At 45.5% G+C, this 16,095-nt stretch overlaps 1 protein-coding gene across 1 annotated transcript in view; it reads right to left on the reverse strand.

Annotated features, from left to right (window-relative positions):
- Nucleotides 1–16,095, reverse strand: part of NET1 (neuroepithelial cell transforming 1) — a 302,520-nt gene that overhangs the window by 179,103 nt on the left and 107,322 nt on the right. Inside the window, exon 2 of the mRNA XM_069229301.1 lies at nt 4,687–4,753. Coding sequence (XP_069085402.1) covers nt 4,687–4,753 — 67 coding nt within the window. The remainder of the gene's footprint in view (nt 1–4,686; nt 4,754–16,095) is intronic.

The raw sequence follows: 16,095 nt of genomic DNA on the forward strand, positions 1-16,095 counted from the left end.
CAGTCTTACAAGTGCCACACGAGGTGACAACTTTGTCGCAGTGGCGAGCATAAATGGATTTTGTGGAAGGTCACCAAGTAGCAAAGATCACATCCATCATCTCAAGCAGCAGGTCAAACCCTGTGGGCTGCCCCCACCCTCTCCCCCAGTATACAAGCATTTAGGTGTAGATTGCACAGATTCAGGTGGAGGACCCTGCCCAGTTGCTGTGACAGAATATCTTTCTGAAGTGGTAGCCTGATCAGAGGACAGCTGCTCATGCCGAGATGTTCTCTGTACCGTACTCTCCTAGCCAAGCTCCAGAGCCACTGGATGACTTGATCTTTATCAGACGGGAAGGCTTACAAGAGTCCCTTGTGCCATTCCAGTCAGAATGCATCTCCCAACAAGTTTTTTTGTGGATATTCCAACACCCAAAACATTTAACATTGCACATCATTGACTGAGGCAAAACGATCTAGCCAGAGTTGTCCTCAATGTTGAAAGGTGCTCTGCACAAACGGGGATGTAGATGCTCCTCATGACCCGCTATCTGCTCTGGCATTTAGGGACCCTGCCGAGTGGTTCACAATCCGACTTACTCTAGAGATGCACAGACTCTTGGCACAGGAACTTAGACCATCCTTACTGTTGCAATACTACATGGTGATTGTGTTGTCTATGAGATCTTGCACCAGCCTCCCCTTGATGGGTGGAAAGAAGGCCCTCAGTGGAAGAGAAACTGCACAAAATTCCAAAGGCTGCTGCAGAGCTGAGCATCAGTTGGAGGCCAAAAGCCTCTGATCTCCACCTCCTCCAGACGGCCTTCTCTACACAGTAGGGATGCTGCCATCATCACAGTCAACTCTGAGTGACAAAGGGAAAAGGTCCTGCCACTGGACCAATTTTGTTCGAGCAGCCACTAATGCAGATCTCAAGCAATCTTCTCACAAATCTCACATTTACTTGATGCTGGGCAATTGGAACTTCAGAATACATTGCAGAACCTCCATATAAACCTTGTGTAGTTGGCAAGAAGGATGCATGAGGCCAAAATGTCTCAGGGCTGCTCTTACCATTATCCAGGATCAAGGGTGAAACATCGGGATCATAGCTTGAATGTCATGGACTTGTGGCAAAGGGAAGGCCCAGACCTGCACTGTGTCCAAGACAGTTCCAATGAAAGGAAGGTTCTGAAGGAGTCAGGGCAACTTCAGCTCATTGACAGTGGACCTTGACCAGGTCAGGAGGTTCACCGTTGTCTGAAGACGGTCTACAACGGACTGTGGTGAGCTTGCCTTTAACAGCGAGTCATTGAGGTAGTGGAAGATTGGTATCCCTGACCTCTGAAGATGGGTTCTGACCACCACTATCAGTTTACTGATCACCCAAACGGCAATAGTGAGACCTAAAGGGAGCACAGCAAACTGAAAAATACTCTTTGCCTACCCTAAAGCGGAGATAAAGCCTGTGAGACTTCAGGACAGTCCCATTAAACTATGAGTCCTGCAAGTACAAGGTCCAGGGCAGACAGGAACCGAGTCAGTATGAGCATTCTTAATTTGTCGTTCTGCAAGAATGAGGTTCAGGGTCCAAAACAGGCTAGAGACCCTAATCTTTTTTCAGCAAAAAAAAAACAAACAAAAAAAACAACAAGAGTGACAGCCCTCCTCTCTCTGAGTCCCGTACCTTCTCAAAAGCACTCCTGGAGAGTAATGCCCACATCTCCAGTAGAAGAATAGACAGGCACTCTTCTGAGATTCTCTTTGATGTGGCAAGGAATGTTTGTCAGGGCGGGCAAAAAGAAAAGATAGGGCAAAGACATGCTAAACAATTTGTCATGCCCATCTGTCAGACGTGATGTATCACCTACCCTGGGAGGAAGTGCGGGATCTTGCCCCCACCATTGGAAGAGCATGAGCTACTAACGGCAACCTAAAACAGACCTGCTGGCCTGTGGTCTACCAGACTCTTAATTCACAGCCTCAAATGGACATCGGTGACTGCTGTACTGGATTTGGGCACTGTCTTTGTCAATACTCCAACTACAGAATGTTTTGAGTTGGTGTGGAAACCGCTTGGCAGGGCTCAAAAGATCCAGGCAGCACGTTGTCGCTCTATTTTCTTAAAAGCTTTCCAATGAAGAACCAACCTTTTCACTCAAAATGCATGAACCATCAAAAGGCATACCCATGAGAAGCTTGTACATCACTGGAAAATCCTGTGTTGGTAAAGCACAACACTGGTGCCAACTGCACTCCCCAGGCAATCAGTAATATCAGCATAGCATGGATACCATATTTGGCAGTTTCTTGCCCATCATGAATAGCCAAAGCCAGGAGGGCCATAAGGTCTTGTGTAACCACCAACAAGGTCTCGCAAACATGTCACGTATGGCATGCGTATAGTGGCACAAATGACTGGTGAAGGAAAACACTTGCCAAAAGCCTCTATCCTCTTGGACTCCCTATTCGGAGGAGTCATGGGGAATAAAATAGGATTACTTTTTCCGGTTGATGCTTGAACCACAGGGCTCTCTGGTGTAGGATATTTAGTTAAAAAAATCAGGATCACCAGGAGCCGGTTTGTGATGTCTAGCCATTTGCCTATTAACCTGTGGGAAGGAACATGGTTGTGACCAAGAAGCCATCAAGGTATCACTGAGGGCCTAGTCAAAAGGGGCCAGAGGCTTAGACGTGGGTGGCACAAGCAGCAAACGTTCTACAAGGATATTTATTTTGGTCTCGACTGAGGGCAGCTTTAAGTCTAGGACTGGTCAGCTGCCTGTTTGACCACCATTGCAAAAGAGGCGCTTTCTTCAATTGGTAGCACAAGTGGCAAGTCAAACCCTTGATCAAGGAAGATGTCAAACTCATTGGTCTCTTGTAAATCAACGTAAAAGTTATCATCTGTGTAATGAGAAGAGACAAAACCATCTCCATCCCCCAATCATCATCCTGCCCTGGGGTATCTTTGTTCGGAGTCAGAGGAAAAAAATATAATGAAGCCCTGGTAGAGACACAGGGAATTATGATGAGCAGTTGAGCTTTTGTAGTCCTGTAGTGCAACAATGGCCACAACTGAGCCTTAGTTGGTTCAGTGCTTAACATCGGAATCAGACCTGGATTCTCTTCTGGTGCCTGTGATATTGATATCAGGGTTGACGTGAAAGAGTCCAGTGCCGGTCTTGGGGCCAGAGTAGCAGAGTCATTTAGTGGAGCCAGTATGGGACTGAAGAGGGCCCCAAGTGACCAGATGCCCCAGAGAAAAGTTCTGTCGGTGGTAACTCAACAGGGTGTCCCTGTGGTTTCGCGAGGCATGAACAGATGCAGTGGGAGTCATAAGTTCACCCAAAATATGGTCTATTTAAAGTTTTCTTTACAGAGGTAGTGCTTACATTCAGCTCCCCTCTGTCACTCTTGGGCGGTAAAGAGCCAACACGGAGCCGCACAGCAACACGGAGAAGCTTGCAGGCACACTGCTGAAGAACAGTTTCTGGATTCAGTGCGGCTCCTAGGGATTATTGTAAGGTGAGGAATGAGCGTTTAGAAGTAGACATCAGAAAGGAACCGCAAAAGCTGATCTGTTTTTGATTGAGTTTGCAGATGGTACCTATTTTTAGGCTGGTATTGGTACAGGAATAATCACAACAAAGCTAGTAATCTAAAAGGGTGATAGTCTGTATTCATGTTTTTACCCATGTGATTGTGTTTCATGCAACTATGTTGATAAAGAGTGTAAAAAAAAAGACAGACTCCTCCTATGAAGAAGGTAGAGTAAGGCAGAGATAGAAGGATCTTTTTTGGAGTGTTGGTAGGTGCAATTTGCTACCGAGCCACTACTTTTACAATGCGCTTTTGGACCCTCAGTGTCACGACGTAGGGGCGTGCATGCATGGCAAATCATGTGAATGCATACATAATCAAGCTGGGGCCGGCTGTTTTGGCTTTTTATTTTTTACCAATGGTGTTCAGCATTGGCAACAAACACAGGGTAGGTAAAATCTATAAAAGTCGAGAGCATTGGCTTTGCGAATGCCTTATTAAATGTTGTTTTTGCTCAAAATATTACTCAAGATAATGTATCACCATTTAGTAAACGTGATCAGAGCATCCCCATTAAACTTCACTGGGTCACTGCAATGGTGTCTATTTGGAGCTCACAAAAAAACTGACCCATCACAAAAAAGTTAAAAAATAAATAACTATTATTTCACAATAAAGAATAAACTGTAAATATTACAAGACAAAACGTCTTAATCTTATAAAACAGGAAAACCCCCTTCACAAACTACAGCATTCCTATTAATTGATCGCACCTTGCAATCGATTGAGCACCACCAATGACCACACAATGCCATTATTACCACCTTGTAGAAGTAGAAGGTAGACTCAAACTGCTGGGAGACTTACACAGACAGGCTTGCACCAGGGACATGACAAACATATCAACAGACAAGTGACCTGGGCAAAGGAGTGGTCGTGGATTGCGTATGGACAGTTTTTGTGGTCCACACTAGTACATCCACTTTGGAATGTCAATCAAAAAAGTGCTTTTGCCACCTCGATCATAACAACCTAATGAGATGATAGAAGAATCACAATATGCTGCTACACAGGACGTTACACTTTAAATGTATTTCTTAATTATCTCATTAGGTTCTTACATATTTCCCCGTACACTAAGATGGTTGAGGTTCTTACTTACCAGAGTGAAGTCCCAATAAGGCCCCGGGGTCAGAAACGTGAAGGAGCTGCCTCTGCGGAGTGAATGCCTGCAAACGAAAAATCAAGGGGAAAGAGTTAATGGCAGACAGTCTTTCATTATGCTGTATAATATCTACAGAGGTACAAAAACGCAGAATGGAGTTCAGTGGCATTGAGTGAAGTGGCATAGTGTATAGCGGTGTACAGTGTAGTAGCAGAGTGCAGTGGTGCAGAACAGATTTGATTGGCATAGAATGCAAGGGCATAGAGTGGAGTGGTAGAGAGCAGAGTGCATTAGCGCATAGTGTATTGGCACAGAGCACAATGGCACAGAGTGGAGTTGTGCAGAGTGCCGTAGAGTGGAGTTGTGCAGAGTAGAGTGGAGTTGTGCAGAGTAGAGTGGCCTAGACTGGAGTGGTGAAGAGTGCACTGGCATAGAGTAGAGTGATGCAGAGTAGAGAAAAGAGGTGCAGATAGAGTGTAGTGGTGCAGAGTAGAGGGTACTGGTGCAAAGTACAGTGCAGTGGAATGGAGTGATACAGAGGAAAGGGTAGTGGTGTACAGTGGACTATGCATGGTGCTGTAACACACTGCAAATACAGACAACATATTTTCAATTTAAATGACCATTTCATTTGCACAGACATACAGTTTTACTAATAAAACTATACAGTCCATAATAAAAGTGTAGAAATGGCATCACCTAGTGTATAAATTTGTTTTGATCATATTAAAGAAATTGTTTCCAACACACTTCAGAATTAACAAAAAATGTGCTTCATTTGTGTTTTACTAATTCAGATATAGTTGCACAGTTCATTTAAATATTGTTGTGTATATAAATATTATATATATATCCGCCACTATTTCTCTTGCAGTTGCAGCTTTCTTCTTTAAAGCAATGAACATATTTCAACTGAGGCATTTCAACTGCAGCTTTTAGGCAGCAATAAAAAAAGCCAAGTAACTTGTGATCAAGTTTCTCCTAGAAAAGGGTCTGACTTTTGTCTAGTGGCAGTTTTGATGCCATAAAGTATTGCAGAAGGTTTGTACGCATACTGCAAAGATCAAATCTGAGACGATCAAAGCTGAGTGGATTAGTAAAGCCAGCCATTACCTGCACTATAATACAAATTAAATGTATGTGCAAGGGGGGCTATGGAGAGATGAAGGGCACTTTTGCTGGGTGACAGTGAGGGAATCCGAGAAGGAGGTGTTTGGAGTGGGAGCACCAACGATGATTGTTGGACTGGATGCCAGAGGCGCTATAGACGGACGATTGGTATGTGACAAGCTGAAGTAATAGTATGTCTTTTCAGTGTCTTGAGAGAACGTGCTGATTGAGGGAAGATGTGAAGGTAAGTTGACCTTTACTGTTGGATGCATCACACACACTCCCACCAGCAATTTTGTGACTGTCTACGTTGGCTAGTGTTTTAGAGCGACAGTTTAGCCAGTAGCAGACATGGCATCTTGTTGGATAACTGCTGCTCAATCCCTAACTCGGGTTATAGAGTACAGCTCTGACGCAGGATCAGAGACTGAGACAGCAGATACTGAGACAGCATCTGCGGGATAGGACAATGGTGCAGACTCTGGGAGTAATGTTTCAGTCAGAGGAGTCCCATCCAATAACTCCTCTTCTAGTGATTCTGAGGGAGGTGATGAGGACAGTCCTGCTGTCCCTTCGCAAGCACAGTCTGTGCAGCAGGACAACAGCAGGTTAGCCTAACCCAGAGAGCAGGTGCATGCAGCATCAAGCGCACAGAGAATGCTCTCTTGGGAGCTCCCCAATTTAGTTCAGCCCCAAATTCCACCGCCCAAATCATATTGTGGAGACATCAAAATTATCTATCACAAAACAACCTTGTTTTGTAAGGCAGGCACCTGCGTTGTTGGCCCTGGGCTCGGAGGCCATATAGGGAAACCTACCAAACCCAGACACTTCTGGAAACTAGACACCCGGGGGAGTCTACAGAGGTGTGGCTTGTGTGGATTCCCCAAAGTTTTCTTACCCAGATTATCCTGCAAATGTGAAATGCTGAATAAAAACTCTATTTTTTCTTACATTTCTGTCACACAAACTACAGGAATATCCTGGGGTCCACAAAATTCCTACAACTCAGTGTTTCCCCACCTGTCCTGATAAAAACGCTACCCCACTTGAGTGCCGCTACCTAGTGCCTGTTTCAGGAATGGACCACACCAGGGTCAACAGTAGCCCTCATGTAAGGACTAACATTGACCATTGTGTGATCCATTCCAGACATGAGCACTAGGCCTCCCCACACAAGTGAGGTACCATTTTTATCGGGATGATTGGGGAAACACTGGGTGGAAGGAAATTTGTGGCTCCTCTCAGATTCCAGAACTTCCTATCATTGAAATGTGAGATTTTTATTTTGCCAAATTTTGAGGTTTGCAAAGGATTCTGGGTAAGAGAATCTGGTGAGAGTGCCACAAGTTACCCCATCCTGGGTTCCCCTATGTGTCTAGTTTTAAAAAAATACACAGGTTTGGTAGGTTTTCCTAGGTACCGGCTGAGCTAGAGTTCACAAATCCACAGTAAGGCACTTTTCCAAACCCACTTCAGTTTTCAATGTAAACATTTGATGTGTCCATGGTGCATTTTGGGGCATTTCCTATTGCAGGCACTACGCCTACCCACAGAAGTGAGGTACCATTTTTATCGGAAGACTTAGGTAATGCTGGGTGGAAGGGAGTTTGTGGCTCCTCTCAGATTTCAGAACTTTATCACCGAAATCTGAGGGAAAAGTGGTTTTTTTTTGCCAGATTTTGAGATTTGCAAAGGATTCTGGGTAACAGAACCTGGTGAGAGCCCCATCCTGGATTCCCCTAAATGTCTAGTTTTCAAAAATGCACAGTTTTGCTAGGTTTCCCTAGGTACCAGCTGAGCTAGAGGCCTAAATCCACAGCTTGGCACTTTCAAAAAAACACATCAGATTTCAATGGAAAAATGTGATGTGTCCATGTTGCTTTTCCTGTTGCGGGCACTAGGCTTATCCACACAAGTGAGGTACCAGTTTAATCGGGAGACTTGGGGGAACACAGAATAGAAGAACAAGTGTTATTGCCTGTAGGAAAGTAGCTTCTTTCTAGCATGGATACCCCCACTTTTGGCCTGTTTCTGAGTGTCTGCCAGTGTGTTTTTACTGTGTCACTGGGATCCTGCTAGCCAGGACCCCAGTGCACATAGATAAAAACCTATATGTCAGTGTGTTTTGCCTGTCTCACTGGGATCATGCTAGCCAGGACCCCAGTGCTCGTAGTTTATGGCCTAATGTGTATACCGGTGTAGTGCCTAACTGTGTCACTGAGGCTCTGCTAACCAGAACCTCAGTGCTTATGCTCTCTCTGCTTTTAAATGTGTAACTGTATGCCAGTGACTTCATTTACCAATTTCAATTGACATACTGGACCCCCCTTATAAGTCCCTAGTATATGGTACCTAGATACCCAGGGTATTGGGATCCCAAGAGATCCATATGGGCTGCAGCATTTCTTTTGCCAACCATATGGAGCTCAGACAAACCCTTGCACAGGCCTGCCATTGCAGTCTGCATGAAATAACGCACATGTTATTTCACAGCCATTTTCACTGCACTTATGTAACTTATAGGTCACCTATATGTCTAACCTTCACTTGCTGAAGGTTAGGTGCAAAGTTACTTAGTGTGAAGGCACCCTTGAACTAGCAAAGGTGCCCCCACATAGTTCAGGGCCATATGCCGGGACTTTGTGAGTGCGGGGACGCCATTACATGCGTGCACTACATATAGGTCAATACCTATATGTAGTTTCACAATGGTAACTCCGAATATGGCCATGTAATATGTCTAAGATCATGGAATTGTCCCCCATTCCAAATCTGGTACTGGGGAGCCAATTCCATGCATCCTGGGGGCTCCACTATGGACCCCCAGTACTGCCAAACCAGCTCTCTGAGGCTTGCACGGCAGCTACAGCTGCTGCCACCTCACAGACAGGGTTCTGCCCTCCTGGGGTCTGGGCAGCCCAGTCCCAGGAAGGCAGAATAAAGCCTTTCTTCTGAGAGCAGGGTGTTACACCCTCTCCCTTTGGAAATAGGTGTTATAGGCTGGGGAGGGGTAGACTCCCCCAGCCTCTGGAAATGCTTTGAAGGGCACAGATGGTGCCCTCCTTGAATAAACCAGTCTACACCGGTTCAGGGGCCCCTTCTCCCCTGCTCTGGTGGGAAACTGGACAAAGGAAAGGGGAGTGACCACTCCCCTGTCCATCACCACCCCAGGGGCAGTGCCCTGCGCTCCTTCAGTGTGTCCCAGACTTCAGCTATCTTGCTTTGCAAGGTGTAGTGGCACTCTGGAGGGCTCTGAGTGGCCAGTGCCAGCAGGTGACGTCAGAGACCCCTCCTGATAGGTCCATACCTGATAAGGTAGCCAATCCCCCTCTCAGGGCTATTTAGGGTCTCTCCTGTGGGTTCTCTTCAGATTCTGCTTGCAAGTTTCCTTCAGGAATCCTCTGCAACAACTTCAGACTCTGACCTCGGATCAACAGCAGCCTTCTCCAAGAAACGCTGTAATTGCAACAAAGTGTCTACAAGAGACACTTTTCTTCAACAACCTCAGCTCCAAGTCAGCAACTGCGACAGTTTCCAAGGTGTGCACGCTTTGGGAACTTCCTGTCTTCATCCTGCACCAGAAGGACCAAAGAAATCTACCCTGGAGTGACAGAGTCACTCCCCTGCTCCAAGCAGGCACCTTCCAAGACGACGACCGGTACTCTGGGACTCCTCTCACAGTGACGAGTGTGCTCCTAAGGATACAGAGGATGGACATCGACAGACTGTCCTGAGGTCCTGCTGACGCAATTTGGAGGAGGTAAGACCTTGCCTTCCCCCGAGAACGAAGGTACCCCTGTGTACTGGGTCTTCTTCGTCTCCTGAGGCCTCTGTGCACTGCAAAATTCCTTCGTGCACAGCCTGGCCCAGGTCCACAGCACTCCATCCTGTGACGCTCAACTCGCTGAGTTGTTCTCCGGCGGCGTGGGACCTTCTTTTGTTGTACTGCATCAACCGCATTTTGCACCTCCTCTGAACCCGGATCCTGCGACTCCTGGGGGTGCCGGCTGGTATCCTGAGGGCTCTCTAAAGTACTGAGAGCCCCATCTTCCTCTTCACACAGAGTTGATGCCCCCAGGTCCCTCCTGGGTCCATCCAGTGCCATTTTGTTGCAAAACGCACTTTTGTCATAGCCAAGGCTTGTTGGTGACTTCCAACACAAAATCTCGTCTGCAACAATCTTCACGCCGTGGGACATATTTTGCATCACGCAGGAACCCACTGGCATCTTCTTAGGGTGCATTTCTGCAGTCTTCAACTAACCGGGGACTCTGCTTTTGCACCCTCTTCTGGGTTGGCAGGGGCTCCTGTCCTTCCTGGAACTTCTTTAAACTTCTGGACTTGGTCCCCTCCCTTTGAAGGTCTTTAGGTCCAATAATACAGCAGTTGTTCTTTGCAGACTTGGTTGGCTGTTGCAAAAATCACAAAAACGAGGTATTGTGTGTCCTAAGGAAACTCGCAGTACTTTACTCCTGCTTTTCAGGGCTCAGGGGTGGGGTAATTAACTTACCTTTACTGTATTCTTACTCTCCCAGCGATTCTGCACACACTACACTTGTCTAGGGGGGGGAATTTGTGATTCACATTCCACTTTCTTAGTATATGGTTTGTGTTGCCCCTAGACCTATTTTCTCCCATTACATTCTATAGGATTTCCTACTGTTTGCATTGTTTTATGACTATTAACTTGTGTAATTTTGGTGTCTAGTGTATATATTGTGTAAAATACTTACCTCCAGGAGGAGTATTGTCTCTAAGATATTTCTGGTACTGTGTCACCCAATTAAATACCTTTATTTTTGGTAACACTCAGTATTGTCTTCACTTGTGTATAAGTACTGTGTAACTATAAGTGGTATTGTAGGAGCTTTGCATGTTTCCTAGTTCAGCCTAAGCTGCTCTGCTACAGCTACCTCTATCAGCCTAAGCTGCTAGAACACTATTACTTCACTAATAAGGGATAACTGGACCTGGTATAAGGTGTAAGTACCCAAGGTACCCACTACAAACCAGGCCAGCCTCCTTCTCTTTCTCTACATTTTTCCTTCAAAATTTAAGACAGTGAGTAAAAAAGAAGGCTATTTGGGAAAAGCACTGTAATGCACATGTGCGTATAACCACTGCTTCTCAACACCTTAACTTGAGCCCATTTTGGAAATACAAAGGATTCCTTGATACCTATTTTTCACCATATTAATTGCTGTATACCCGGTATACAATGAAAACCCACTGCAAGGTGCAGCTCAATTATTGGCTCTGGGTAGCTAGGGTTCTTGATGAACCTACAAGCCTTATAAATCCCCGCAACCAGAAGAGTCCAGCAGACATAACAGTATATTGCTTTAAAAAAAATTAGTTATAGAAGAAAATGTGGCTGGAAAATGTTATGGAAGAAAATGTGTCCGGAAATTGATTTTTTTTCACCTCAATTTCAATATATTTTTATTTTAGCTGTTACTTTCTGTAGGAAAACCTTGAAGGATCTACACAAATGACCCCTTGCTGAATTCAGTATTTTGTCTTCTTTTCGGGAATGATTAGCTGTCCGAGATCCAGCATTGGTTCCACACCCATTGCTGTCACTAACTGGAAGGAGGCTGAAAGCACAAAACAGTGCAAAAACAGGGTATGTCCCAGTAAAACGCCAAAACTGTGTTGAAAAATGTGGTTTTCGGATTCAAGTCTGCCTGTTCCTGAAAGCTGGAAATGATGGTAATTTTAGCACCGCAAACCCTTTGTTGATGCCATATTTAGGAAAAAAAAAAAAACATATGCTTTCTTCTGCAGCCCATTTTCCAATTTTTCAGAAAAAAATAAATACATTTTAGCTGCATTTTGGCTAATTTCTTGGTCTCCTCCAGGGGAACCCACAAACTCTGGGTACCTTTAGAATCCCTAGGATGTTGGAAAAAAAGGATGCAAATTTGGTGTGGATAGCCTATGTGGACAAAATGTTTTGAAGTCTTAAGTGCAAACTACCACAAAAATCCAAGAAAGAGGTCAGCATGGGGGTGAGGGGGGTGGCCCCACAGCTAAGTGGTTAAAAGGACCTGTTCACTCCTAATGATCACTACACAGTATGCTGCCACAACTGCACTCATGCTGCTTATCTCCTGGTAAAGGCAGTAAGTAGCCTTTCATCACTATAAGGTCAGCACTTTGGGCACCCCTCCTAGTCCAACAAAGACTGCAATCTGTGAGACAGGCCTATGTTATGGCGCACATGCATAACCTGCATTAGGGATCCAGGCATTAGTACAGTTGGGGCACTCAAGGCAGGGGTACACATCCATTACCATGTTGAGGACTTTTCCATCCCAACATAGACATTTTAGGCTAAAATCAGAACAGAGCATATTGCATAAATGACAACTGTCCAATATACATCTTACAAGGATTCACTTGAATGCCCAAGAGTACAAAAACGCCCCAGCAATAAACAGCGCCTTAGCCTTTTAAGCTTTGCAAACCAGAAGTATAGTATGGCCCTTTTAGACCCACGCTGGTTCTCCATTTTAGCATTGTTTTATATTTTACACTATACACATTTTAGCTGGCACTGCTTTTTGCAGTAACATTTTACTCATTTAGGCTTACGCGATATTATTCTACGGTTCCTATTAAAATATTAGAACTGCATATTAGGACAACAGAACTTCAGAATGCGGGGACTAAGTCCATCAGAAACTAGCAGCCCAATTCCTGGCTAGCTCACAGTGCTGCATCCAAACCGCTAATCTCACTGGGGTGGAAGGTGATTTTGGCAACTTGAACATGACCCTATGATCCCCAAGGAAACCGATGAAATTGATCTTACCCTTTCATTGTCTTACTCTTTTTTTTAATATTTTTTTTTTTTTTTTAAACAAACAAGGTTCACGTAGCAAATAGACATCATTGCTTTGGTTAGATTCATAACACAATACAGTGGTATGTTGTGAAGCAGTCTGAGATATGTTGCGTTTTGCCACTCCGGAGGCCTGTCGTAGCTAAATCTCTGTGTTTAGACCACGTGGATTCCAGGACACCCCCAGCAGGAGCCATTTAGCTTCAAATGGGAGCTCTATCGCCAAGACCCTGGACATCACCTGAGCGATCCCAGACCAGTATTCTTAGATCTTCGGGCACCCCCAAAGAGTGTGGAAGAATGTGCCTTCTTCCATGCAGCATCTCAGACACAGCAGTGTAGGTGTTTTGCCTATAGTGTGTAGCGTTGTCAGAGAGTAATACGATTTGGAGTATTTTAAGTTGCACTAGTCGAAACCGCACCCGTCTGGATACCTCTTGGGGAGGTCCTGTGGGCCTCATCCCATTCTTTAGCCTCACGGGTGCCTGCGTCTTCCTATTGTTTCTCCCTGAGCTGGTCCAGCAGATCAGGTGAACTGTTCACCAGTTTCTTATATATCATTGAAATCCCCTTTTCTGGCATAGGTTCCATTAGGATCCTGTCTTCTAGGTATGACACTTCAGGTATTTCCTCCTCCTCCCCGTAGTCCACCTGCAAATCACTAAAACTTAAGGTTTTCCCTTCCAAACATCACAAGTGTTTGATTCCTATCAGTTCCCAGTTCTCAAAGCCTTGCAGCCCTCCCACTTCCTTAAGTAGGCTACTGTGCCAAATTGGGCTCATGCCCGCGAGTCTCCCTTACCAACCCATGGAATTGTTTGTGCCTTTCCAGGCCCCAACTACCGCTTGAGTTTGTTCTGGAAGGTTCCCTGTCCTTTTTGCTTTATGTAACTGGGCCCGGAGGCCGCCTCTACCCATTACCTCTCTATCAACTCTATAGGCTGGGTCCTGTCTGTCAACAAACACCCACTCAATTATTGGGAGCAGTGACGTCCAATACTATTTTAGCTTATCTGGAATCACTAAGCCGCCATCGTAGACGCCTTCTTGTAGTTTGGCTAGGGCTGTTCTGGAAGTGCACCCATTCCACAGAAGTAATCTGACCTCCCGCTCAATGTTGGTAAATACTTCAGGCGGAATCCTATATGGAGTATTCTGCATTACATTGGGCAGACTCATCATCTTATAAAGCGGTGCCCTCCCCATCATGGTAAGTGGGAGGCTGCACCAATTTAAAACGTCCCCTCGGAGTTGGTCCACTTGGGTGGCCACATTTCTGCCTAAAAACTCACAGAGATCACGTATGATTTAGATACCCGGATATCTAAAACAGCTTGTAATCATCAGAGCCTCACAGTTTTTAGTAACCCCGGCCATGCCCCTAAGAGAGAATATATCAGCAATCTGGACCAGTTAATCGAATATCCTAAATGATTCTTGAATATTCAAAATATCTGCATTAATCTATCTATTGAATGGGAGGGCTGCGCAACACAGAGAAGTATGTCATCAGCATACAGAAAGATCTTCTCCTCCCACCCCCCTGGGGCTGATATTCCTCTCACCAAGGGATCCATGCAAACTCATTGCGCCAACGGCTCCAATGCCAATTCATTGTCTTACTCATGCATGTCCAGGCAAAACACAAGAGAGATGAGAGATTAAGTGAAACAATCGTAGTCTTGCAAAGAGAGAATGAGCTGCGATAATTAGGCAGATGAAACAGAGGAATGTTATCAGCATTATGAACACGTTGAAAAGAATGAACAATCCAACCATGACAAATGAATTCTAGACATTCCTACCTATCACTAACCCTTTACTGTGAGCATAGTGAGTGGACCTTCTGCCTTGCCCGATCTAAGAGATAGCCTTAGCCCTCATACGTGGAGACAAGAGTCCAGAATTGACCTGTAGTGTAGATGGTAATCATTCTCTGCAAACTGGAAGACCAGCACCAGCATTCATCCCAAGACCCTTGCGGCTGGAGTGCCCCTCTAACTCCCCTGGGTCAGCTCATTCTGATGTTCTGTCGCCCTAACATGCAGTCCTATTATTTTAGTAGGAACTGTATAACAGAAGTTGCTGCGACCTATTTCCTGAAAAAACAAGCATTGCCACAGTCAATATACCTTGTTTTAATGTGCAAAAGCTGCATTAGCACATTAGAGTCAGGCAACAGGGGAGTGAGCAGAAGCAGAAAGAGACAACTAAAGTTGAAAACTAGTATGTCATGCTGCTCAATGCAATCAATCACTCATGGGGTTGCCAAAGGATATACCAATACAGCTATTCAGAGGGAGGGAGGGAGATATATAGATATATACAAAACATGACAGAAAAAGTCTCAACCTGAAAGAGGCTAATCAAGGAGAGCCAATGCACAAAAGGGTCAAGCCTAAAGCAGTGTTAGTAATGGGTCAATAGGATAGCTGTGTGGTCAACATCCAGACCTAAGCAGTCCTGATGATTTTACTGCACCCCAAGTTCTCCCCACCCCTAAAAAACAGATTAATTCTCCTTGGCCGACCATGTTGAAAACCTTGAGTGAAAAACCCTAAGTTTGACCAGAAAATATCAAACAGCCTGACACCTTTATCTAACCAGTCCTTAATTTTCAAAAAACAGAAAGCAGAGTCACACAAAAAAAAACAAAAAAAAACATACATAAACAACACATACTCAACCATTTACAACTGGCCTACACCCACCCTATCTTGTCTGTCCTACATTTCTCCCATTCTCTTTCTTCACCCTTAGCACCTTCCATCCTTTGTTACAGGTCTCTCCCACCTTTCTATTTTATCATCTCAAGCCTGACCCTCTGTCATTGTATCTTGGTCAGTTCTCTGTTGTTCCATGGATGAATTTTTAAGTGAATACCTATCTGGAGGTGTGGCCAAGATGGCGACCAGGGCAGGCGCTTAGTAATCGGCTCTGCTCCAGGCCCGGCTAATATCCTAGTGTAAAAAGCCCGCCCGGGCCCCCAGCTGACTGGAATCGGAACCGCCTGGGGCCTGCGATCACTGGACAGACCGCCTACGGCGTTAACCAGTGTCTGGGCAGCACGCAGGTGAGTGCAGCCACAGCCCAATCGTAACGTCAGCTGCCATTTGCTGCAAGGAGTCGAGCGCCTAGATGCCACCCCCGGGAGCAGAGCACAGAGGAAGTGGACGCCCGAAGAGGGACCACCGTGGGTCCGTCCGACGAACCAAGGAAGGAGACCCGGCGTCGCGACAGCTGGAACTTGCACATGTAACAAGACTGCCTTGCCGCGGCACACTCCACTAACCAGTGCCAGAGATTGTTACTACTGGGCACCAGGCAAGCCTACATAAAGCCAGCGCCGACACAGCAAACAAAGGCCCAGAGGCCCTAACGAGGGCACAGATTTTTACAGGGCCATGTCAAATACCCACAGCCCCCTTGGGAGTTAAATGCACTGG

Source organism: Pleurodeles waltl, chromosome 4_1 (assembly GCF_031143425.1).
Source record: "Pleurodeles waltl isolate 20211129_DDA chromosome 4_1, aPleWal1.hap1.20221129, whole genome shotgun sequence".
NCBI lineage: Eukaryota > Metazoa > Chordata > Amphibia > Caudata > Salamandridae > Pleurodeles > Pleurodeles waltl.